This window comes from Stomoxys calcitrans, chromosome 3 (genome assembly GCF_963082655.1).
Source record: "Stomoxys calcitrans chromosome 3, idStoCalc2.1, whole genome shotgun sequence".
Classification (NCBI taxonomy): Eukaryota; Metazoa; Arthropoda; class Insecta; order Diptera; family Muscidae; genus Stomoxys; species Stomoxys calcitrans.
Genome location: NC_081554.1, coordinates 680,094 through 706,088, shown reverse-complemented (window position 1 = coordinate 706,088; position 25,995 = coordinate 680,094). Strand labels below are relative to the sequence as shown.

Here is a 25,995-nt window from a genome sequence, read left to right as displayed (position 1 = left end):
ATTTGTGGCATCATTCTTCACACAAATGCCAACACACACATTATACGCTGTCAGTATCTCAGTGAATGGATGACACCCAATCATTTAAAGGAAAAAAATAAAAAAATCTAGCAGAACCTATTTTATTGACTTTTTACTGTGGCAGTTGCGCCAATTTTACACAAATAATTTAAAAAAATTTTAACGATATCCAATATTTTGCTTTTTTTTTGGTAAGACACTTCTATAATTTTTTTAATGAATTATTATATAATGTAGTTTTCACCACTTCATCACTTTCTAATCAAATGTCTGATATTCACTTTTAAATTTGCATAATAACTGACAACACTGTGATTAATGTTTTGTGGAACATATTAACGCTGAAGGTGGGTATTAAGTTCGTTCAGCAGTGGAATTTTTCGCAAAACGTTGTTTCACTAATTGTTGAAAGTAAATGAAGTCTACTCACATTTCTGATTATGACCTCAAAAAAGCGTTAACAAGCAAAATACTATTTGGCAACCCCATCATATATTCCACCACGATCATTTATTGCGGAAAATTAGATTGTTTATGTAGTTATATTATAAAAATAAAAATGCAAGAGCTATATTTGCTGGTAATTGTCATTCATGGAAAAGACAATTAAAGAAAATGCGACTAAAACTCATTTCTTGTTATGTTGGCTCAAATTGAAAAACTTTGTGAGCACGCTTTTAATGAATGAATTTCCACGCAGTGAAGAACTTTGTACCGCAAATGCAAAATGTTTTTACAGATTTGTTTCACTATTTTTTTACAAGGAGTTGGGAAATCGGAACTTAATACCTACCTTAAAGAAGCCTATTGAAGATGTCACGCAGCAACAACACAGAAGAGTACATCTTCAACTCCAATATGAGTTTAATGAGCTTAAGTTAAATATTAAGTTTTGGTGTTTTCAGAAACCTATAGAACAAATTAATGGCGAAAATGTTGCAAGGCTGAATCTAATCAAGCTCCTCCTCCTGCAACATGCTTTAGGTGCGTTGCACCTAGCGGAGAAGAAGAGAGAAGAAATCATGTCTGCTACTGTAGGGTAGAGAGGATTGAGAAATTACTAAGGGTCATTCGACGGCCTCAGTGGCACCTATACGATGTTAAGTAGCATTCTTTTCCAACCTAATTTAGTACTTTTTTAGAAATGCGCTAAAGATAGCCCCTTTGATAATTCGCTATTTACCTGAGATGGAAGAATTACAAGGTTTTATTTTCGAAATTTTGAAAATTTACCCATTTAAGGTTATGTCCCGATTTTTACACACGTCTTTAAAATTTTTTTAAAAAATTCAAATGTGAGACAATCATAATGAAATCAAATCCTTGCTATAATGATTTAACATTATAGGTTGGATTCAAAACTTAAATTATTTAACTCCTCAAAGCATGTAGAACGAATTATTTGTACTCTTCTAATACAGGAAGTTGTATATTACTACAAAACTTGTATCTGCTTCACCGCACTATACTTTCTGCATTGTTGTGCTGTCTATGTGTAAATGAAGGTGTCAATATATGTGAATGGTGTCCTGCTGAGTCTTCCTGAACCGTAATTATAAAAATCTACGATAATCCTCGCCGACAAAGCCGACCAATGCCAATATGCCACCAACAGAGCACCCAAAGTTTCTAGAGGTTGGCAAAGGAAGATAACCTTTTGACACCTGGAGCTAAATATTTACGAACAACACCCACTCGCTCACTATCTGTCAAAAGGTCAGTCCATCAACTCGAATGTCTCTTGCATGCAATGCAGAACTTTTCATAACAATCAACAATCCATGTGCTCCTACGCATGGGCAATTTTACTTTCTATTTTCTTTAATTACTCTGAAGCAACATTCCCTGATGTGGGCGAATCTTCTCACATGTAGGCCTTCCTATCAAAGGGGCTGTTACGTGTAGGTGTTATTTTGGAATGGATGAAGGTGTTTGGCGCATTTCGAAATTATAGAGCACTGAAGCCAGTGCATAAATGATCGTTCTTCCCCTAAAAAAAAAGAGAGGTAAATCCCTTTGACCTTTCCCAAGGCTGCCGCATCTTGGGAGATCCTTTTAAACATTTCCGGCTTTGAAATATTTGTGATTAATTTATCTTTGTGGCAGTTATTCTTACCAAAACGAAAGTACGAGTAAACACTTCAAGAAAAGTTGAAGGCACGACATACGCATTAAAACCTTTAAAGTATTCTCAAAACATTCCACTGCACTTATGCTGAGGGATTGCACATTTGAACATGTGTTACCACTTCATAAATGAAGTTTTTGAGTTGAGCCAATAACCGATGCACGTGCTTCTTCAGACACGATAATGATAATTCAATTGCGGAAGTACCAAATGTAGTGGAAGTTTTTTTTTTATTTTTAGCTAAGCCCTTTCTGATTGAAGACCTGTTACACTTGCACTTCAACCTAGCCGCTTGCTGCTGCTTTCTAGTATTGAGAGATGGAAACGTTAGGTGGATTTTAAAGGCCAAAAGTTTCATAGTTTCCCTGGATTATTTCTTGTTCTCCAGCTATAATTGAAATGAACAGTGGTGTTTTGAATGAATTTGTACTTCTAATATACATTTGATTAAACGCTAATAGTATATGCCTTTGAAAAATTGTTCAAAGAACTTGGGAAATGCGTTGAATGGTGTAGGATCTATAAGACTCGCCCCGAATCTGTAGTATAAAGGGCTCTTACTTGTTATACCTACCACCGAAGGATGGTGCCATTCCGTTTGCAACATATCGAAATACCCATTTCCGAGCCTATAAAGTATGAATATATATTCTTGATCGTACTAAAAATCGAAGACAAACTATGTTCGTCTGTCTGTTTGCTGAAATCACGCCATAGTCTTTGAAAATAGGAATATTGAGTTAAAATTTCGCAGAGATTAATTTTTGTTCATAAGCAGGTTAATTTAAATGATCGCTTATATAGATCGATTTATCCATTAAAGACCCATTAAAGTCACATTTATTACTCGATTTCGTTGAAAATCGGCTCAATGAGCTGTGTTAGACCCTACGACATCCGTGACCAATATCGTCGAGTTCTGGATATATCTCCCGATCTTCCAGTTGAAAGTTTAGGAGCCATTAAAGGCGCTTTTATTAGACTATTGACATTTTTCGTGAATATGGTGGAAATCGGAGGCCACCGTAGCGCAGAGGTTAGCATGTCCGCCCATAACTCTGAACGCCTGGGTTCGAGTATTGGCGAGACCATCAGGTTTCCCCTTCTAATGCTGGCAACATTTTTCAAGTACTATGCCATGTAAAATTTATCTCCAAAGAGGTGTCGCACTGCGGCACGCCGTTCGGACTCGGCTATAAAGGGGTGGCCCCTTATCATTGAGCTTAAATTTGAATCGGACTGCACTCATTGATATGTGAGAAGTTTGCCCCTGTTCCTTAGTGGAATGTTCATGGGCAAAATTTGCAAATTTGCAATGGTGGAAATCGGACTGTATTAGGATATAGCTGCCACAAACACCAATCCCGTTTTATGCTCTTGAACAGTGAAATGTGTGAGACCTTTCGATATCCGTGGCAAATTTTGGGCCAAATCGGACTATATTTCGATATAGCTGCTATGGGTTCATATATAGTGTATGTCTCATCGGATCTCTTCGAAATGTAGTTAATATATATACACATATATATATGCACTCATTGATATGAGAGATGTATCCCCTGTTCCTTAATGGAATTTTCATGGGAAATTTAGTATTTAGTAAGTAACATTTTCAGGTCACTGTTTCCATAGAAGTACATCAACTGCGCTTGGTTCTAGTAGAAAGTTTCTGATGTTTGTATGGGATTTATTCGATTTCTTACAACATTAACTCCCAAATAAAAAGAAGGAACTATAGTTGGCTGGTTACACGCTACGAAAGTCATACAGCGAGATATGTCATGCAACACTTGAATGGAAGCCACAAGGTTCGCGGAAACGAGGAAGACCGAGGATATCATGGAGATGTACGATTTTCATTCGATGAACTCAGATACTTAGAAGCTGACAAACAGACAGACATGGAGATTCTACGTACACAGCCAATGTTTCTGATGGAATTTGTTAATTAATAATACAAGCCTAAACTTCCCAATGGTCTAAAGGTGTTTCAGTCAACTAAGTTGCATGTCCGCCAAGTTATGCCCAGGACTTAGTACTGGAATTGTTCCATTGCCAGCAATAACCATTTTAAAATTATTAAAATACATATAGTGCATGGGACAACATTTGCACATATTACCGAACCGGACGGTTGCTTGGTGGTATTTGTGGTGGTTGTCTTGAAAGGAAATGTCCCATGTGAAATTGCAGCATTCAACAGGGAGAACAAGGGAATTAGTTTTGCCAGCCTTATAATTTAGTTTTGATTTTAAGGTGTTATCGTATAAATTATGATTAAAACTAAACTTTTCGCCTACATTACATGTGCCGTTGACTTATAAGTTAAGCAAATAATGTCACAGTGTACCGAAAAGGCGAAAAAATATGTAAAAGAGGTAAAAGCATCATAAGTTGGTCCGTTGTTAATTTTGGGAGTCCACTTCCATGGGTGCTTCTAAAAGTTTTCATAAAATTAACTTTGTTGAATGGCATAGTTGTAGATTCCGTACAAAATTTCAGCCCAATCGATCAGATTATAAATTGATCTGACCCATACGCAGAAAAAAAGTTGGCCGAAAATTTAGTATTCAATTTACATTCATTTAAAGACGCTCCTATTTGTAAGGCTATTTTGCGTCTTTAACTAAGGTACATTGCTGTCTTGTCCCAAAATCAATTTCCCTTTCAATAATTCTAGGACATTTTGAGATTTTAGGTTTTTGTCTTTAATAACAAGACGCAAAGTTAAGGATCTCCAAACCTACCAACTAAAATTAAAAATTCTTAATATCAATGAAAATATATTTCACCAAAGGAAATGTTTGCTTAAAAATTTCGAAAATTGATCATCTTTAAATTGATTTTGCTTATCTTTGGCTCGAATTTTCAAAATTGGGACAAACATTTGTTCAATGCACTTATCACGATTGTGGGAAGTCATAACCGAACAATACGCAAAATTTCAAAATATGCAAAATTTCAACCTGAACGGGTAATAACTTCAGTTTCTAGGGATTCAAGAAGGCAAGTGGAAAGACCTGTTTATATGGGAACTAGCGTGTACATTTATTTGTATTTTTGGATTATTCGATTAATTATTTATTTGAAAATTCAGATTCAACGACTAATTGAACAGGACTGAAAGAAGCCGGTATTTTTTGAGGTTTTATTCTTTTAATATTTCTTCATATTGAATTGTAAATAGGGCAAAGGGAGCCGGTTTCAATTAATTCTTCTTTGAACTAAAGCAAAAACTCTCATCCCAATCGAATGAAATATTCTCCAACTGGGGCTCAAATGATCGAAAAAATGCTGAGAAATGATGCAATCCATACGTTTTGATAATTTTTTAATATCAGAACGAATAATCGATTAATCATTCTAAATTATTGGATTATTGGTTTATTTGAAAATATTTAATTTTTGTTTGTTCGATCATTTGAAAAGCCACGAATAATCGATTAATCGAATAACAATGAATCAAATGTTTACCCCAATGGGAAATATACCCAGTTCTAAACTGATATGGTCCATTTTACAATTCCCAACGACCTACGCCAATAAGAAGTATATGCGCAAACTTCCGAGCGGCAAGTTTTACGTGTTCAACTGCTATTATGATATCCACAGACGGACGGACATGGCAAGATTAACGAAGAATGTCAAGCCGATACGAATACATCTATCAATGGTTTTTCAGAAAAAAGTTTACTTGGCGAAAATTTCTTTATGTTAAACGAATTATTTTTTGTTAGTCAGTTACCGAGGAGTTTATATAAGTCACAGTTTAAACCTTCAGGGACCTTCAGAGACCTTAAATCGGCTGATCGGTTTATATGGGGGCTATATCAAGATATAGTGCGATATAGCCCATCTTCGAACTTTACCTGCTTATGGACAAAAAAAGAATCTGTGCAAAGTTTCAGCTCAATATCTCTATTTTTAAAGACTCTAGCGTAATTTCAACAGACGGACTAGATCGTCTTAGATTTTTACGCTGATCAAGAATATATATACTTTAAAGGGTCGGAAATGGATATTTTGATGTGTTGCAAACGGAATGACAAAAAGAATATACCCCCATCCTTCGGTGGTGGATATAAAAACAAGTAAAAACGCATTAAACTCGGCCGCGCCGAACTTTGAATACCCACCACCATGGATATATTTATTATCCTATTTTAATATAAACCTACTATATCTATATTAATGTCGAAGAATGTGTCCATTTGGATCATATTCGGTTCAGGTACCGAGGAGTTTATATAAGTCACAGTTAAAAACTTTACGGAAATCCGGTTGTAAATGAATGGGTTTAAATCCCAGATCTGCAGTTCGGTCGATATGGAAGCTATATCCAAATATGGCCTGATTTGGACCACACGTGGTTCGGATATCGGTTGGCCTCGTGCAACTCCATGTTCCAAATTTATATCAAAGTATGGTCCGATCTGGACCAAATTTGGTTCAGACAACCATAAATCTAGTCCAATTCACTGCTCTAAATTCCAGCGAAATTGGAAAATACGACTTTTGTATGGGTTTAAGACACTAAATCTGTAGATCAGTCTATAGGCAGCTATATCCAAATTTGGTCCGATCTGGACTGTGTTCAGTTCTGTGTTAGGAATATTTCTATCGATTAAGATAAATATTAAATAAATTGTGAATATAGGGACCAAACGCAAAATATGTAAAATTTTTATGTTTAATTAAAATTTTTTAAGAAACATCTAGACAGGAGGCCGTTAAAGCTGAGTAACTCTAGAAAGTCTAATAACTTCAAGAGATCGTAAAAAACAACTTGATTTGAATATTAAGCAAACTCTCAACCCCGATAAATTAGGCAGAAACATGTATCTGGTCGGTAAAATCAAATTTTTCCTGATTGAAAATTCAGTTACAATGTTTATATGTTAGTCAAATTCACAATTTTATTGTTGATTTTCAATAATCGAAAGCAATTAAAAAAGTTAAACATCTACTCGTAATGATATTTAAAGTCGATCTAGCCATGTCCGTCCGGAAATCACGATAGCGGTCAAACCCGTAATGCTTGCTGCTCGAAATTTTGCACATGTAATTCATTGGTGGTATCAAATGTTTCATATCGGTTCATAGTTCCCGTATAAAATGGTCCATCGACTTGACTTCTTGTGCCTCTAAAAACCGTAATTACCTTCTGATCGGACTGATATCTCGCACGTAGTGTTCTGCTACGACTTCCACCACCGTAGGATAGGTGTATATTCATTTAGTCATTCCGTTTGCTACCCATCGGAATATCCATTTCCGACCCTACAAAGTATATATATTTCGGATCGTCGTAAAATTCTAAGACGATTGAACGATGTCCGTGTGTCTGTCCGTCTGTTGTAATCACTCTACAGCCATCAAAAATTGAGATTTTGAGCTGAAATTTGGCACAGATACGTCTTTTTGATGCACGCTGGTAAAGTTCTTGAACGGGCCAAATCGGACAATATTTGTATAAAGCTGCTATATAGACCGATCTGCCGATAAAGGGTCTAATGCCCATAAATGCCCAAGTTTTGTATTCGATTTCGCTGAAATTTGAAACAGTGAGTAGTTTTAGGCTTCCCGACATCTGACCTAAACAAGGATTAAATCGGACTATATTTAAATATAGCTGTCATAGAGACCGATCTGCCGATTAAGAGTATGAAGCCGATAAAAGCTTTATTTTTTATCAAATTTCGCTGAAATTCGAAAGAGTAAGTAGTTTAAGGACACCCACCATCTGACCCTTTTTATTTGTTTTTTATATTCCTATATGATAAAGCAACCTTTCATCTTTGCTTAACTACGTAATGTGTAAAAGTCTGGAATAAGTTCACATCACAACCAAAAATACTTCTGTGCTTCTGTTAAAGGCATCATTTTCAAATTACTGTGCCACGGTTTAACCAATTTGGTATCACAGGCACGCAAGAAAATATATTTCGTGTAAAAAATATGAAAAATTTTTTGGTGAAAAGCAATAACGATGATGATGATGATGACTTATTCACCAATTTCACTTTTAATTAAAACTTTTGAATAGCATTCAATTAAAACGAAAATAACAATTTCTTTGTAGATAGGCAGTTTACACATTCCCTGAACCACAAAATGCTAAAGTTACACAGCCAAGGAGATCCTTTGTCAAATTGAAAAAGGACAAAGGACTAGCGATGATCGACCTTTAATTACAAATAGAACTTTGTAGCAAATTAAAAGAATACTTAGGCTTCGACAAGCATTTATTCACTCAACCATGAAAAATCTTTGGTTTTGCTAATGTTGGCCGAATGAAGGACGAAATTCATGTTCACAGCAACCTTTGTCATTTCAATTAACCTTGTAAGACGTTTAGAATATTCTCTAAAACGCCTATGACATTTCATCAAAATTCATTACAAACGGCTAATTTTAATCCCCGGATTAACTTTCGTAACAAGCGGCCAAGCAACCCCCAAAATTGACTTTGCAACCCCGCCAACCTTTCAATTAGGCCAATTTCAACCTTCGATCTTTTAAAAGTTCTTAATGCTAGGCCAGAATATTTCGAATGATGCACATACCCATATTGCGGCGCGAAGAAGGCAAACATCTTAGAGCATCTATACTTGTGTGCTGGATTAGGTGCTGTAATTTGACACTTTTTTCAACACTGATTGGATTGGAATCTGCCGCTCAAGTACATGAAATCAACTGCCCCTGTTTCGGCGACAGCGACTAAAGGTTGCCGCCTAGCTTCTCATCATCCTGCAATGTGGCAAAAACACAAATTAACTACACAATGAGGACATGTCAGCAACACGATGAGGAAAGTGTCATTTTGACACTTTAACGCACTTCAAGGCACACCCAGATATCGACGTGTGTGTTCTGGGTCTCCCTCCCCCTCTCTCCTATTCACCACATTGATTGCAATATGGATGACATCGAGCAAATCCACTTGAATTTGAAATAACAATTGTCAACCATAATGTGTCCTAACAAGTCCACAAGGGCCTAACACTTAAGCAGCCTCCTTTAGGCTCTCATTTAGCATGTTAAACACAAGTGCCCCGTCGACCGCCTTCGGCCCTTGATAAATTGCCTTTTGGGATCGGGATCGCTATGCAGTTTTGGAGGGTAATTTACGAGGACTCCTCACAAATTGTTGTTTGTATAGATGCCGCTTTTCATCTCTCCCATTGAGGAACTCGTGGCCCATCAAGTCGAGAACTGGGCAGACCCCTTAGGATTTATCTCTTCACAAGAGCGGAACTCTGTTTAGTTGTTTAGATAAACAAATTTACGAAAATAGTTAAATAAACACTCTCACTCATTTTACAAATTTGCTGGTACTCTCTTTTGGCGATGATTGACATCCTTTGAAGGCATGCACTTTGGAGCAACTCATGTGACCTTAAATACCGCGTACGCTTCGCGGCAGTGCTTTCAGTTCAAATTTCAGTGAGAAGGGCCGGCTTCAGTTTCTCATCGAATATATCAACAATGTAATGGTGAGGGGTCCTCCCAATTAATTTTTAATTTAGTGTATTGCTATATGCAATAGCTAAATAAAACCAGGAGTGACTAATATATAAAGTTTTCAAATTATTATTGAATATTTAATTATTGTTTTTGTTTTCATTTCCTTGCTTTACGAAACCCTCACAAAGAAGTTACAATGATCTATATCATAACATTTATAATTATAAGAAAATTTTCTAAAATTATCTCGTATTTCTAAATCTTGAATCTCAATTGCCAGAAATGTCATCATGCTGAGAAATTTATCTTCGACTGCAAGAGTCTCATGGACATTCATAACTTTCACGGACAATATTGAATTCCCAATTGTTTATACTGAAGGACATGCTGCATTTTGACCTTGACAAATATCACAGAACTAAACAAACGCTCCATAAAGCATTGAATAATTGCAAATGTTGTGAATAATAAAAGCCGCGTGTGGCACTATTTGACGACAACATTGTCAAGGTTGAAGAATTTGTATTTGGTGAAAGTAAATTACAACTGACTTGCATGGTGTGTGAATATGCCCACCCATACTTTAGTGCACATTCATAGACGATCTCTTTGCAAGGTTTATGAGGCTTAACTAATGTCGGAACTATGAGGTCCAATAAATTCATAAAAATATTAATGGCACCGGCAGTCTAGAAAATCGGTAGTATCAATGGATAGCGGTAGTAAATCCGGGAACCCTTGATCCTATGGAAAAGGGGCAAGTAGGAACAGCTTCCACATTCAAAAAGAGTTTTTAAAGCTACTGTCAATCCCTCTTTGTTACTACAAGGTCAAGAAGTTTTACCAATCCAAAAGGCCCCATTACTTTGTGTGAAAATATCTTTTATTGATTTAAATGACAAAATGTGTGGAAGTAATCTAAATTGCAGAATCCATTCACTTGAGCTCGACTTTTCCCTTGACTATTGTTCTGAGTTGGTTAAGAAGCGAGTTTCAAGCTCCAGGAATATAATCTTCCGATATTTTGACCCATTCCCGTACAACGGTTTTCTTCAACACTTTCTTACAGTCATATTTTTTAGGCCTTGCCTTGCGCTCTAACTTTTCTAATAATAAGTCGCATTTACTTAAAGGCCAGGCTCGATGAAACGATTGGCGGACTTTGACGGCAACAACTCATACCATGAATTGTGTTGGAAAATACCCAAACTTAAAGTTCTTGTCCTTGATGTCAGGAATTCGGTAATGACTGCAAGCCAAAGAATTTTCAATATAACGACTATTTCTTTTAATTTAAATAGCTATATTGGGAGGCCACCGTAGCGCAGAGGTTAGCATGTCCGCCTATGACGCTGAATACCTGGGTTCGAATCCTGGCGAGACCATCAGAAAAAAAATTTAAACGGTGGTTTTTCCCTCCTAATGCTGGCAACATTTGTGAGGTACTATGCCATGTAAAACTTCTCTCCAAAAAGGTGTCGCACTACCGCACGCTTTTCGGACTCGGCTATAAAAAGGAGGCCGCTTATCATTGAGCTTAAACTTGAATCGAACTGCATGCATTGCTATGTGAGAAGTTTGCCCCTGTTCCTTAGTGGAATGTTCATGGGCAAATTTTGCAATTTGCATATACAAACATACACAATCTTCCAATTCGAATTTCAATCGCTGTTTCTAATGTTACCGTACATGTGGCTCTCAACTTCTTATTTTTTGAAAAATCCTTATAATAAACTTGGGAACTTTACTTATAAAAATTAAACATTTGCAAGGCAATGTGTCTTAAACTAATGTACATCGTTGTCCTTGTCCAAAAATCAATTTTCATACTTTCAACCATGTTTTGACCTTCATTAAGAGATTTTTGCTTTTAATAAAATTGTAAAACTTCCATGAAAAATAAAAAATTCTTTTACATCAAGTAAAAAATCGTTCAACAAACAAATTGTTTTCTCAAAAAATTGGAAAGGCTTGAATCTTAAGCAATTAATTGTCTGAAGAATTTTGCATTTATTAAGAAAAAAATTAATTGAAATGTCGAGAAAATTTTATTAAAATCTTACCCTTAGAAAAAATTCATTCAGTAAACTTCGATAAAATTTGGTTTGTGGAGAAAAATTCGTTAAAATTTTGTCCTTAGAAAAACTTGCTCAAATCTTGTCTTCAGAAAAATCATATCTTTAGAGAAAATTTCAATGAAATTTTGTTTTTAGAGAAGACTTAAATTTTCTCTACAAATTTGAAAAATTTCCACGAAACAACTATTATAGAACTCGGTGGAGAGCCAACTCAAAGTCAAAGTGCTGTTTGTTTTAAGCAGGGATCCGGAGCGGGTACAATTTTTCAGCTTCGCTCCGCTCCTGAAATTTTATTTTTCGTTCCGCTCACGCTCATTTACTATTCGTTTTCCAATTTTCTTCTTTTCACTATGTTTGCAACATCAACACCGATTATATTCATTTTTGATCGCCCTCTTTATCGGACTATATCGTTACAAAGTCCCCTTATATACCGATCTCCCGATTTACCGTCTCAAGTTCATAAAATGTGCCTTTTAATACCCTCTACCATGGGATAAGGGTATACTAATCATGTCAATCTACGTCGCTGGGGATGAAAATGGGCCATATCAGACTCTACAGAGCGAAATTCTTACTCCAATCTCCAAATGTCGCGCCATGTATGATCTCGATCCGTCGATCACTTTGTATAGCTTGAGCTCCTAGAGTGTGAAATTCTTACCCGATTTTACTGAAATTTTCCAGTCCGTCGATCACTTTGTATAGCTTGAGCTCCTAGAGTGTGAAATTCTTACCCGATTTTACTGAAATTTTCCAGAACGATTTCTACTATGACCTCCAACATTCGTGCCAAGAATCGGTTAATAATCTATCATAGCTCCCATATAACAAATTTCTCGATTTGACTTCTCGAACAACTACGGTATGCAGTTCTTATCTATTTATTGCCTATAATGATAAATTATGGAGAAAACTTGACAAATGCGAGTCATGTAAGATTCGGCCATCCCGAACCTAACATGCTTTTACTTTTTTTAACTAGCTACAATCGGATCTGGTCATTTCGTTTGCAGCACCTCAATATATATATCAGCGATCCTATAAAATATATATCTTCTTGATCGTCATGACATTTTAAGCCAATCTAGCCATGTCTGTCCAACAATCCGTCGTCAAAATTAAAATGTGCTTAAATTTGAAATGAGGCCCAACAATTGAAAATCTGGAGATACATATAAATGGGAGGTATATCAAATCTGAATCGATTTCTATCAGTTTCAACAGCAATGTCAAAAGCCATGAAAGAATTCGTGCCAATAGGTTAACAAATGATCGGAAATTTGAAGGCGATTGGATGAAAATTGCGATAGTAGTTTGTGCCCTTTGAACACAGACAGACGGATATACTCGTAGCTAAATCGAATCAGAATGTGATTCTGAGTCGATTCGCAGTCTAATCATTGGGTCTATCTCCTTTCCATCTGAGTGTTACAAACAAAAGCACTAGGTTATAACAACCTGTACCACAGTAGTGGTGTGGATATAAAAAAATCCATGGAGTTAGTTTCCTGATACTTTTTAGTTTCGGCCTATAAAGAGAAACCGTGAAAAGTACTTGAGAAACGGGACTCGACCGAACTTAGCACTTTTTGTTTTGGCTTAAAAATGAAACCTTTTAAAATTGGTAGAAATTGGTTCTCTTATATGTTTTGGATGAATTTAACTAAATTATCTTAAATTTTGTTTTCAGTTTGCCAAAATATCAAGTTCGTTAACTAAAATACTATTTAAAAGGCTATAATTTTGTCCGTGTGGAGCGGTTTTTGCAGATAAACTCGCTCGGCTCCGGGTTCTACAAACTTCGCTCCCGCTCCGGTAAAAAAAAGGCCTGCTCCAATCCGAATGCCTGGTTTCAAGTGTTGTCCGCTGAGCGACACCTCCTTGAGAAGTAGATTTAACATGGCTTAATATCTCTAAAATGTCACCAACATAAAAACTTGCTGATGTTCTCGCCAGGAGTTCAGCGTGATATGCGGACAAGCCAACTTTTGCGCCACTGCGGCCTCAAAACAACAACAAAATCAAGCAGTCCTCATTATTTGAGCTTCTAAAGATATTCTTTAGGTGTTCAGTGGCATCGGCGGTCATGTTAATCTCTGCGCCACGGTAAATTTTAATTTAAATTACTGTGTTCATTTTTTTCAATTTCTGTTTTTTTTTTTACTTTTGTTACATGGGTTCGGTAAACCCCAAGTACGTACTTATGGGTACTGACGATTGGGAAAGAATTGACATTTCTATGTGGATGCAATGGCGTCAACATTTGACTGGACTAAAATGCCCATTTAACTATTTCATTCTGAAATCTCCTTTCCACAGTAGGGACTTTAATCCTTTCCACACGTCTGAAAAAAATATATATATCCTCAACATCCACCGAAAAGATGTTGATGTTGTTGGTGCAGAGAGGGCAAGAGCGGGAGAGCGGGAACGAGAACAAAAACGAGTCGATGAAAAAGCTTCGCAGCAGACGTTTGAAAACAATTTAACAAATCAACACAACATTTCAATAAAACAAGAAACGCTAATGAACCAATTTGGGCCACAGCAAAGCCAGGAAACCACACAAAGCCAACAATTTGTCGCTCTGCCTGCTGGCTGCTTTCACTCACGAAAGAGGGAACGTGTTGGAATTTCAATGAAACATCACAGGACATGCCAAAGAGCAGTGAGCAAAGCCAAAGCATACGTCAGCCCGACTGACAGCCATTCTCAAATAGTGAAGAAAAACAAACAAACAAACAAGCAATACTACATGTAGACAGAAGAAGAGAAACCACACAACAAACGTTTGCACATAATAAAAATATAAATTGGAAACATATTTACCACAGCCAGAGTCCTACAGACTCACTTACACACTCTCTGCCAGAGAATGCAAGTGCGTGCGTGCAAAAGAGACAGTTGGGTCCGCATCAAATGCGAGAGCAATAGTGACGACATTTTTAATTTTCCAAACAAATTTTCGACAAGCAACAACAATGACGACGACAATATCTTAACATTTGAGCTCTGCTTCGAGAGCGATAGAAAGAGAATGGCGTTGACACCTCACCTCACCCAGTCTATGCCAAAAATCATTCGACTCAATTCTTTTTCCATCGGCTCGCTACCCATCCCTTTCACACGAGCACATGCTCCATTCCAATTGGAATAACAACCCGTTTTGAGTGTTTTTGTTGATTGACCCACCCTACATTGGAGTGCCACTCATTGCGAGGCTCTCTCTGTCTGACCTCTTGTGATTGTCTTGACACCATCTTTTCTTTTGCCTTCTATATCGCTGTCCCTTTCTCACTTCTAGACTACTCAAGTTGTAGTTGTTGTTAACACACCCTTCGCGCTCTTCGCTGGGCAGAGTGAAAGAAAACTGGTTCTCGGCGGCCTTTGCTGTGTGTGCTTCTAAGCTAGTGCAGGTTTCTGACACAATTCAGTTCGTCGTCGTTTGTCTTACGCTCAACACAGAAACGCTTCATTATCCAGTCGTGTTTTTATTTTTTTTGGAGTTTTTGAATTAATAATAAAAAAAAGAAAACAAACAAACACACACATATAATTGATATATGAATTAACAAGCCGCTGGAAAAACAACGACGGCACGGAAAAGTATTTGTGATTTTATTGAAAAGAAAATACAGAAAATAACGAAAATAGATTGAAATAAAAAAACAACAACAATAAGCACAAAACGATTTCCAAAAAATGCAGTGCAGTTGAAAAGAAACAAAAGAACCCAAAGAGTGTTGTTTCCCATAACAAAAAACAAAAACTCAAGTTCACGTGAAATTTTAAAAGTTGGCGTGCGAATCCGAAATAGCCAACAAAAGCCAGACGAAAAAGCAGGAAAGCGGTGCTTCCAGCATGTTGATCGGTTCACATCCTTACCTGTGCAATGCCGCCGCTGGAGGCGTCATGCAACCCAATAATGGGGCCGCAGTGGCCACAGCAAATCCTACCACCACCACGACCAACAGCAAAGCAGCCGCCGGCTCGGCTACAGACTTTTCCATAGCAGCCATTATGGCCAGAGAGGATGCCTCCAGCCGGGAATCATCAGTCCGAAGTGCCAGTAAGTAAAAATCAACCAAAGATGTCATCATCTTGCTAGGGCAAAAAAAAAAAATCTAGTTGTTGTGCTGCTGTTGTCCACTGGAACTTTTCTCTCACGTTCAACAAGCGGAACTTCTGACAAATTGCCGTCGCCAAAGTATCGCAAAACTCTGACTTGAGGCTTCTTCCCATTACCACCATAATTAATGAATAGTTTTTCACTCCCTCTATCTCTGTCGTAGTGGTCGATTAGCCACCGAAGAGGTGTTAAAATCCATTTAAAATTTCCAAAACCACAACTCTCTATTGAGACGCATAGCAATTAGATTCTGCCAGAGGCTGTGTCCGAATCGTTGCCAAATTTGCTCCCTGAAATCGTTGCTTCCCCCTTGCTGCCTGTGTTGGCATGGTTGGGAATGTCTTGTTAACGTGTTCAAAATTAAGAGTTTAAAAAAAACCACACACACACACACACAATAATTAAGGCGCCAAAGGCGAAATACAGTAGAAAACAAACTGGCTTCGCACCATACATTGTGGACCAGTTAACGCAAATCGTTAAAAAGCTTCACTTTTTGCAGCCGCCGCCGTTCACCGGAAAGCCATATAAACATTTTAATTAACGCTGAAGCGTCGAGATTTGAAGCTCGCCTAGCAGACAATGTTTCGTCTTTAGTCTTTTAACTCACGTTTTAATGATTACTCTGGTGAGGGGGGGAGTTTTTATTGATTTTTAACACCGTCCGTTCAAATGTCCGTCTGTCTAACCATTGAAATGGGTTCAAACTAATCAGGGATCATAAAAATTTTGAACAAATAAAAACAGACACAGAATTTAAAAAAGCAGATATTAATGATGTGCCGAGACGCCCGATGCTGCTGATGGTGGTTATGACAACGACAACGACAACGACGATGATGATGATGGATGTTTGAATTTGTAAACTATTTTTCGATTTCTCTTGCCACTCTTGCAGGTCCCATTTCCATTGAGGATGAAGTCGATGTGGATGTGGTGGACTGCAGCGATTCCGAAGAGCCCCCCACCAAAGCCCGCCGTCTCAATAACTCTACATGTAGTACAAGCAGCACTGGCAATATATCACAGACCCGTCTCAATAACAGCACCACCTCGAGTGTGGGCCGCTCCACACCACCACAGTCGCCGGCCAGTGACATCGATGGCGAACGTTCCTCCCCCGAACCCGCACCAAAGGCCCCCAAAATTGTGGGGTCCTGCAATTGCGATGATCTCAAGCCCGTGCAATGCCATTTGGAGACCAAGGAGCTGTGGGATCGTTTCCACGACTTGGGCACAGAGATGATTATCACCAAGACTGGCAGGTAAGCAAAAGCGAATGCGAAAAGAATTTGCAGGCAGGCAGCCAGAGCGTGTTCTGCCTGCCGCCACCGAAAGAACACAAAAAGCACTAACGACCAATATTATGTTCATCATGCAATTGTGACATTAGTAGGTCCGTCCGTCCATCCATGTCGCTGGTTCGTTAGCCGTTATTCTGTCTGTTCTAGTACATTTGGCCATGAGGCCAGTGGGGGGACTGCTTCTCAGTTGTCGTGACAAATTGCGTTGTAATGTGAGTAGATTAACGCGTTTGGCGGGCTGAAGCATTTGCATGTGACAACACATTTAATCCTTTTTCATGTTGCTCCGAGCTAACAAAAAAAAAAAAAAAAAAACAATAGAACATCATACCCCATATTCATAGCTCTTAATTATTTGTAATCCGCAAGGCAGGGGCACCAAAACTGTTTCCACCAAGTGATAAAAAAGAAACACATCCCATCACTTGTTATAGCCAACACCTTTGTTCCCAAATGATTTAAGGTGACTACCAATTCCAGTGAACTGTTACTATGTGTGGGGTCGTTGCATTGCTCTAATTGTACCACCACTAACCAATTGTCACCAAACATCCAAAGATTTCGTTTCGAAAACAATTGAAATGGTCTAGACCACGACGATCCTCACAAAATACCATTTTTCTCAAAAAAATGCTGAAAAGAAAAGGGGCTCCTAAATGTCTAAACAATTCCATCCATCTTCGACACTCAAACAATGGACCGGAGAAAATCGTTTCTTACAACAAACAAGCCTGGAAATTGAGGAGGCGTTTGGCTTGTCATCACACCAGAACAGCCAGAAATTTCTCTACCAGGATTTGTTGGCGAAAAGGAACGATGCCAAACACCAAACGAAACTCCTTCATTAGAGGCCACAGCGGGATATGCCATAAATATTGGGACTAAACATGTGTTTAAAATGCACGCACACATTCACTCGCTCAGTATCCATGCCAGAGGAGGCCACACACACACGCACAAATTGACGGCCAAGCAACACCTTTGAATTGGACTAGGAAATCTGGAAACAGTTTTCGAGTCATTAAACTAGACGTGTAACCTGTTTTATTATGCCAGCTCTATTCATGGGTGATACTCGCATACAATCACGCACCTAGCTGTGACTATGAGTCCGATATGTTCGGGTGTGTCGGGTGGTAAACGCCATGGTGGCTAGAAAATATGTTAGACTAGGTGGTCTGGTTTCTCCATAATGCTTGCTGTGATTTTTTAATAAAAATTTCTTTTCTTTTCTTTTTTTGCCTTTGCCTTTGCAGACGCATGTTTCCCACAGTTCGAGTCAGCTTTTCGGGTCCCCTGAGGCAGATACAACCGGCCGATCGCTATGCCGTCCTCATCGACATCATACCCATGGATTCGAAGCGGTATCGCTATGCCTACCACAGATCAGCTTGGCTGGTAGCCGGCAAAGCTGATCCCGCTCCACCGGCCAGGCTTTATGCCCATCCCGACAGTCCATTTAGCTGTGAAGCTTTGCGCAAGCAGGTCATATCCTTCGAAAAGGTTAAATTGACCAACAATGAAATGGATAAAAATGGGCAGGTAAGTCGGCCATTGAAATGTTGCTTAAAATCTGTTTTAAGGCCTTTTGAGAGTTTATTTTTTTTTTTTTTTTGATTCATTCAAATAGAAACTAGAACACAATCACTTTCCGTCCGTCCGTTCGTTCGTCTGTACGCACAACCATCTGCTCTTTTTGCTTTTGCTGGTCTGGTCTTTGGCACCCTTCATTTTTCTTCGAGCGTCGAGCTTTTGTTCACTGCGACATTTGCTTTTGCTTTTAGCTGGGCCAAATCTTAGTGGTGGTTTGCCTTTTCATTTCCATGAATGGAGGTTTTTTCTGGTTTGTTCTCTCGAACTCGTTTTCGCTGAGACCGCAAGCAAAAAGCGCATGTCCACGCCAGAAAAAGTCAAAGTTAATTCTCCCAACCGGGGATTTGGTGATACATTTTTTGTTTTTGGTTGTCGACAAAGGCCATTTTGTTTTTTCTCCGTTGTTTTCGCCACGATGCTAATGAAGACATTCCCAATTTTTCTTCCATTTGCAGATTGTTTTAAATTCTATGCACCGTTATCAGCCACGCATCCATTTGGTTCGACTGAGTCATGGACAAAGCATTCCCGCAAATCCCAAAGAACTACTGGAAATGGACCACAAGACATATGTGTTTCCCGAGACAGTGTTCACGGCTGTGACTGCATACCAGAATCAACTGATAACCAAGCTGAAGATTGACTCCAACCCCTTTGCCAAAGGATTTCGAGACTCTTCGCGGCTCACGGACTTTGACCGCGATCCCATGGAGGCTTTGCTGCTGGAACAGCAACTCAGATCCCCACTGAGGCTATTCCCAGATCCGCTTATGCAGCAGTTCGCCGCCCAGCAGGGGGCGGACCCCGCATCCATGGCCATTTTCGAGAAGGCTCGACAACATTTGCAAATGTTCGGCGGCAACTCGCCCTATGCCCAGCTGATGATGCCACAAATGTACGCCCAGCAGGCTCCTCCACCTCCCGGCCTGGGAGCCTTTCATATGTTCCAGCAACAGTGGCCTCAACTAACCGCCGGCTTTTTAGCCTCTGCCAATCAACAAGCCGTCGCTCAGGCAGCCCATGCGCAAGCAGCAGCCCAGGCTCAGGCTCAGGCTCAGGCCCAAGCGCAGGCGCAGGCAGCTGCTGTGGCAGCGGCGGCCGCCAACCGCACTCCTCCCCCGCCACCGACAGCCTCAACGCCCTCATCTACCTCCTCGGGCTCACCGTCGCCCGACATGAGACCCCGACAATTTCAACGGTTTAGCCCGTACCAAGTACCACAGCATCCCTCACAGCCCCGCAGTCCCTCGAACCACTAAAACCACTGCCAAAGGAGCGGTCGGGTGCGCGGTCAGGCCACTGAGAGAACTTTGCCAAAACCAGTATTAGGAATCTAACCAATCCTTGTTTTACACGCTGCGACGGAAGTAAAACCGAATTTGGTTTCATCAACACTTTCACAAGCCAACTGTGTGTGTGTGTGTGTGTATGTGTGAGAAAGAAAGCATTATTTTTGTTGAATTTGTTTTGTACAGTCCATGTCAGTTGTATATTTTTGTTTTTATTGCTCCTATCGCTCCTAGTTTAATTATCATCCCCCCGCCCCAACCTCCAGCTATGTTTAAGTTATTTTTTACAAATTTAGAAAATTTTCTGTTCTGTGTACATTTCGTTTCCTGCGAGCAGCCCAGCGCTTAGAACACTCGTTTTGTAAAAATCTAGAAACCATTTCGCTTCATTTCATTAAGTCTTATAGAGCAGTGTCTCAAAAATTTGTACATAAACTTGCACAGCAGATGACTGGTGGGACTTCCAGACACCCATAGCCTGGGTAGAGTCATAAAGTCTGGCTTTGCAGCGGATGTCTCATGCGACAGCCCTACCACCACCGCCTGTCCGTCTGCAGTGTGCCAAGAGGGCTATAAAACTATTCTTATTATTACTATCATTCTTAGTGGATTAAGAAGACGCTCTTAAGTTAAGTTCTTTGTGTTTTTAGTTCGTAGTCAATTAATTATGTATTTATAGCCTGAAAGGGCCCCAAGTTATAAAATGAAAAACAAAAAACCTCAAAAGAGAACATTCAATGTGTGCGTGTGTGCGCAAGCCAGCAAAAGAAGAAAAAAAAAAATCAAATATCAAATCAAAAAAGAAAAACTTGAAATACACGCATTAAAGAAAATCTATTAAAAAAACAAAACAAATACGGAAACGTGTCTTTTAATTTCACAACTCGGAACACTTGTCCCCGGCGGCATTCCGCATCAGTACGGCTGCAGCCGCTGCCGCTTAGTCGGAACCCCACGGACACTTGACATCCTGGGGCAGGCATCCTTTCGCCACAGCCATCCTAGTCTCAGAAATATCCTGGCATTTTATGCGTAAACGGAAAACGGCCAGCATCAGACTCAATCGCATTTCGTCATGGGAATGGGAATTGTATTTCAATTCTTGTTTCTCGCATTCGACACTTGTTCGAGGACCATAACAAATGGGCTCCATCCACGGTAGCAACAACAGCGGCGGCATCAGCAGCAGTTAGTCCAGGGTGGCATTTGCCTCCACTCCACATGAAATGGATGTGGCATGTAAGTTTCTTTTCATATCGTACACCAACACACCCAATGCGGATAGTGAGTTAGTGCATCATGTGTGTCCGTTCGTTCCATTTCATTTCTGTGCCTTGATGTTTGTGCTGCATTATTTCTGGTTTATCAGCATTGCTTCCACATAAACTCGTAGCAACTTCATTGCTCCTCCAATGCCCATGTCCATGTACATAAACTCAACTATCAGACGAACGGAGACCCACTCCCTGGTTGCTCAGAGACAATGCTTTTGCCAGAGTAACGAATTCATTCATTAGGGTCATTTACAAAGCGAAATTGTTTTTGTGGCATGCATTGTGTTCCTGTCCCCGGCTTGCTGCGAGAACATTAGGAGCTGGGGTTCGCTGCATCAGCTCCGCCCTCACTAAATGGCATTCATTCTCATATGGCCACATTTTAACGATGTGTTGATAGATGATCCAAAGCAAGTCCACACAAACCCTCCAACATTTGCACAAACATACAAATTCGTCTCAACAAAAAGGCTACCAAGTCCGTTATTAAATGTGCATATGTCGAAAAGTTTTTTTTTGTGAGTTTCTATTTAATGTGACCAAGTGACGAATATGTGCTGGACCCCCCCAAAACAAACAAATCTGGTGACGAAAGCTTAAATTGCGATTAGATGAATAGGTGGCCTTCTTAATTAAGCTTAACTGGCAGCTTTTTGGGACATGAATTCGGAATTGAAAAAGTGCAAAAATACCAAACGGATGGAACCGGCTGCGCAACGAAGGAGCGAATATGCAGCGTTGGAAATATAAAAACTTTTTGGAATAAACAACACGATGCACATAACTTTATAACATTTCAAAAGAAACATGTGTGCGCATTAATAAAAAAGAAACAAACTAATACAGGGTTATTATAAAAATGTCAATCATATCCACATCATCTATATCCGTATTACCATTTGGATATCATTTGGCATCGAAGGGTCTCACACGTGCAACATTGTAATCCAATTTTAGTGGAAACACGCTATGTAACACATACGCCATAACGTAGTATAATTGAATGTAACTAAATTCGTTTTTTGTAATCCCTTTAACAACTTCGCCTACGGCTAAAGTACCTTTCTTTTGTTCCATTACCAAAAACTCTTTACTGGCAAAAGTATTTCGATAGCTGCAAACGATTATTCGTTTAGCGGACCGGTAATTATTCTCTTGTGTCTCTCCTACTAGAGAGAAAGAGGGTGATTATTTAGGCGTATAGACCAGTGACGGCTAAAAATTGGTGGGCGGATGTTAAACTCGGAAATTGACAATTTTTAAAGTTTCGCCATAGATGCGTCCAATGACAAAAATCCAAAAGTATTCTGAAAGAGTTTAAATTACGAACTAAGATCTGATCATAATTGGTAAAAATTTTAGTTAGAATTGTTTTACAACATTAAATTGAACTTGGTAGCCTTTTCAATGGGTCCGTCCGTCTGTCTGTCGAAAGCACGCAAACTTTCGAAGGAGTAAAGCTAGCCGCTTAAAATTTTGCACAATTACTTCTTATAAGTGTAGGTCGGTTGGGATTGTAAATGGGCCATATCGGTCAATGTTTTGATATAGCTGCATATAAACCGATCTTGGGACTTGACTTCTTTTTTTTTTGCCTAAGAAGAGATGCCGGGAAAGGAACTCGACGAATGCGATGCATGGTGGATGGTATATAAGATTCGGCCCGGCCGAACTTAGCACGCTTTTACTTTTTTTTATTGCAAAAACTTTTTTTGAACATTTTTAGAGAAAAAGGAAACAAATGACGCCAGGCACACGAAAACAATACAAGAACTTCCAAGGCGCATACATTGTTTGGTAGGCATTTAAATGTGCGAGAACAACTCCTATAAGTAATTTGTATACCCTCCACCGTGGGATTGAAGTATTCTAACTTCTTCATTCCGTTTGTAATACATCGAAATGTTATACTACGACCACCTAAATTATATATATGTTCTTGATTGCCATGACATGATGAGTCGATATAGCCATGTCTGCCCGCCTGTCTGAGTAAAGCACGCCAACTTTCGAAGGAGTAAAGCTAATCGCTTGAAATTTTGCATAAATACTTCTTATTAGTGTAGGAAATTTGCAATTGTAAATGGGATTGCAAGTTGGTTTATGTTTTTATATAACTTCTATATAAACCAATCTGTCGATTATACTGCCTGAGCCTCTAGAGAACGCTATTCTTTTCCGATTTGGCTGAAATTTTGTGCTACGATTATTTTATGACATTTAACAGTGTGCCCAGTATGGTCCAAGTCGGTTTAAAATTTAATATAGCTCCCATCTAAACCGATCTCCTAATTGCACTTCTTCAGCCGCTAGAGGACGTAGTTGGTTTGCCCAAAATTTTCCACAATGACTTCCACTATGACCTTCAATATACGTGCCAAATATGATTCGGTCCCGTATAAACCGATCTCTCGATTTTACTTTTTGAGAGCCTGTCAGGTGAAATTTTTATCCGATTGGGTTAGGTTTTGCACAATGGCATCGTGCATGGTTTCCAACATCCAAACCAAGTATGGCCTGAATCAGCCCATAACCTGATATATCCAATAGCATAGGAACTCTTATTAGTTATCCCTTGTTTGCCTATATACAAAGGGCAAAGAAGTTGACAAATGCGATCCAAGGTGGACGATATATAGGATTTGGCACGGTAGAACTTAGCACGCTTTTATTTTTTTGTTTGTTTTACTTTTAGCATAAGGAATACGGCAGACAATAATACAAAGTCATAATGAAACTGTTTGAAAATTCAATTGTGTATCACAACATCGAAATCCGAGTAAACTCTGAAAGAGTTTAAGTTACCAGGTAAAACTGCTTATAATTGGAAGTTGCTTTATATTGGGTTGCCCAAAAAGTAATTGCGGATTTTTCATATAGTCGGCGTTGACAAATTTTTTTCCAGCTTGTGACTCTGTAATTGCATTCTTTCTTCTGTCAGTTATCAGCTGTTACTTTTAACTTGCTTTAGAAAAAAAGTGTAAAAAAGTATATTTGATTAAAGTTCATTCTAAGTTTTATTAAAAATGCATTTACTTTCTTTTAAAAAATCCGCAATTACTTTTTGGGCAACCCAATATAATACGCTGACAGTGTAATGTGGTTATTATGTTACATCATTAATTTGAATTTCGTATCCTTTCATATATGCACTATCTGTTTTAAAATTAAAAGGAAATAAGCGTGATAATGTTAGGTTAGGTTGGAAAGAGGGTACGGATATTAATCCGTCACTATGGACATACACCGAAGCCAGCAATCGGCTTGTTGTACGCTCTTAATACTAAAACGTAACCTCGAAAAAGAAAATCTAAGTTAGGAATTTCGTGCTACTTACAAAATCCATAATTGTTTTCCATACCATCCCCCTAAGTTGGTTCATGTCTGGTATGGTGTCCCCAACTAAGTATCGGTGTCTTTAAGCCGCGAAAGCCGGGCAATGACATAGGAAATGCTCCAACGCCTCATCATCTTCCCCACATGCTATCAATTGCTGCACCGGTTTTGAATAAGTGTGCTCGCAGTCCTATGTGTCCTGTTACCGAAAGCTTTACTGACCTCCTTCTTACTTTCTTCCAGTAATAGCCTCGACTTTTCACGATCCGGATCTCTTCATAGAATTTTCGCCATCCTACCGACGGTTTCGCGTTCACAGCTCACGCCCTTAACTTGAACTTCATCGGACTGAAAGGCTTCGGGTTAACCAAGTTTATTGACGACCGTCTTCTGGCCTTCACTGGCAAATCGTCTGCTTTTTCATTCCTCCTCAGTCCACTATAGCCCGGCACCCAACCAATGTGAATCGTTCCATCCTCAGAGAAGGCGTTAATCTTCTTACTCTCCAAGACTGTTCGTGGACTTACCGTCCTGGTTGTTATTCCATTGATGGATAGTTTACACACGATCTCACCCATTCCGTGACCGCCCGGATCTCTGCCTGCAGGATCGTAATGTGGTCAGGCAGTCTAAAACAGATCTCAGACCCTGGGTTCTCCATGTACACCCCCAGGCCCACTCTGTTCTCCAGTTTTAATCCATACGTGTAACATGATCGTGCACGATTTAACGATGACCGCGACATCTTTAAATCTTAAAGACGAATGGCAAATTCAATATATCCTCCATTCCTATGGTGATCGATGTTATAAAATCACTTCTGTTGGAGAAATGACCTCTGAAAATATCCCCAATTGTTCAGATGTTTCAGAGTACTTGAAGCAATCCAAGATTTTCCAACTTGATGTAGTCCAAGATTAAAAATTTCGTTTCCTTCAACGTGGTCCCGCTGTCCCTGTGGACTGTTTCATCTTAAACTGATCATTAAATTTTAGAGAACCAACACTAAAAGTAAATAATTTAACGCATCTCACCCTCCGTTCGCACGAACTTCTTTCAGTCGCTTCGAACAATATGGAAATGAATACAAACAATCCATGTAAAAACAGATGTATTCTCCTTCCAATTAAATGGCAGACAAACGATATGTGTGCCTAATCATTGAGCCACCCTCCTTCGACTGCGGCAACAGCCACTTTGGGGAAAACCGAGAAGAGCATAAATTCCAAAAACTAAAAGTGATTTAAATATTTTGTCACTTTTGACATTTGAACTTTGAGTCATTTTTCTTCAGCGGACCAAAACATCTTCGACGGAAATTATCAGGTGGCAAAGCATATTGATCTGATCTCTGGCCACAACAATGTGTGCCT

General features: G+C 39.1%; 1 protein-coding gene across 1 annotated transcript; it reads left to right on the top strand.

The window, feature by feature from the left end:
• Nucleotides 1-15,138: 15,138 nt before the first annotated feature.
• On the top strand, nucleotides 15,139-20,867 carry LOC106083840 (T-box protein H15). Its single transcript, XM_013247099.2, has 4 exons — nucleotides 15,139-15,766; nucleotides 16,725-17,091; nucleotides 18,387-18,672; nucleotides 19,179-20,867. The coding sequence occupies exons 1-4, from the start codon at nucleotides 15,559-15,561 to the stop codon at nucleotides 19,980-19,982; spliced, it is 1,665 nt and encodes a 554-aa protein (XP_013102553.2). The 5' UTR covers nucleotides 15,139-15,558; the 3' UTR covers nucleotides 19,983-20,867.
• The last annotated feature ends 5,128 nt before the right edge of the window (nucleotides 20,868-25,995 follow it).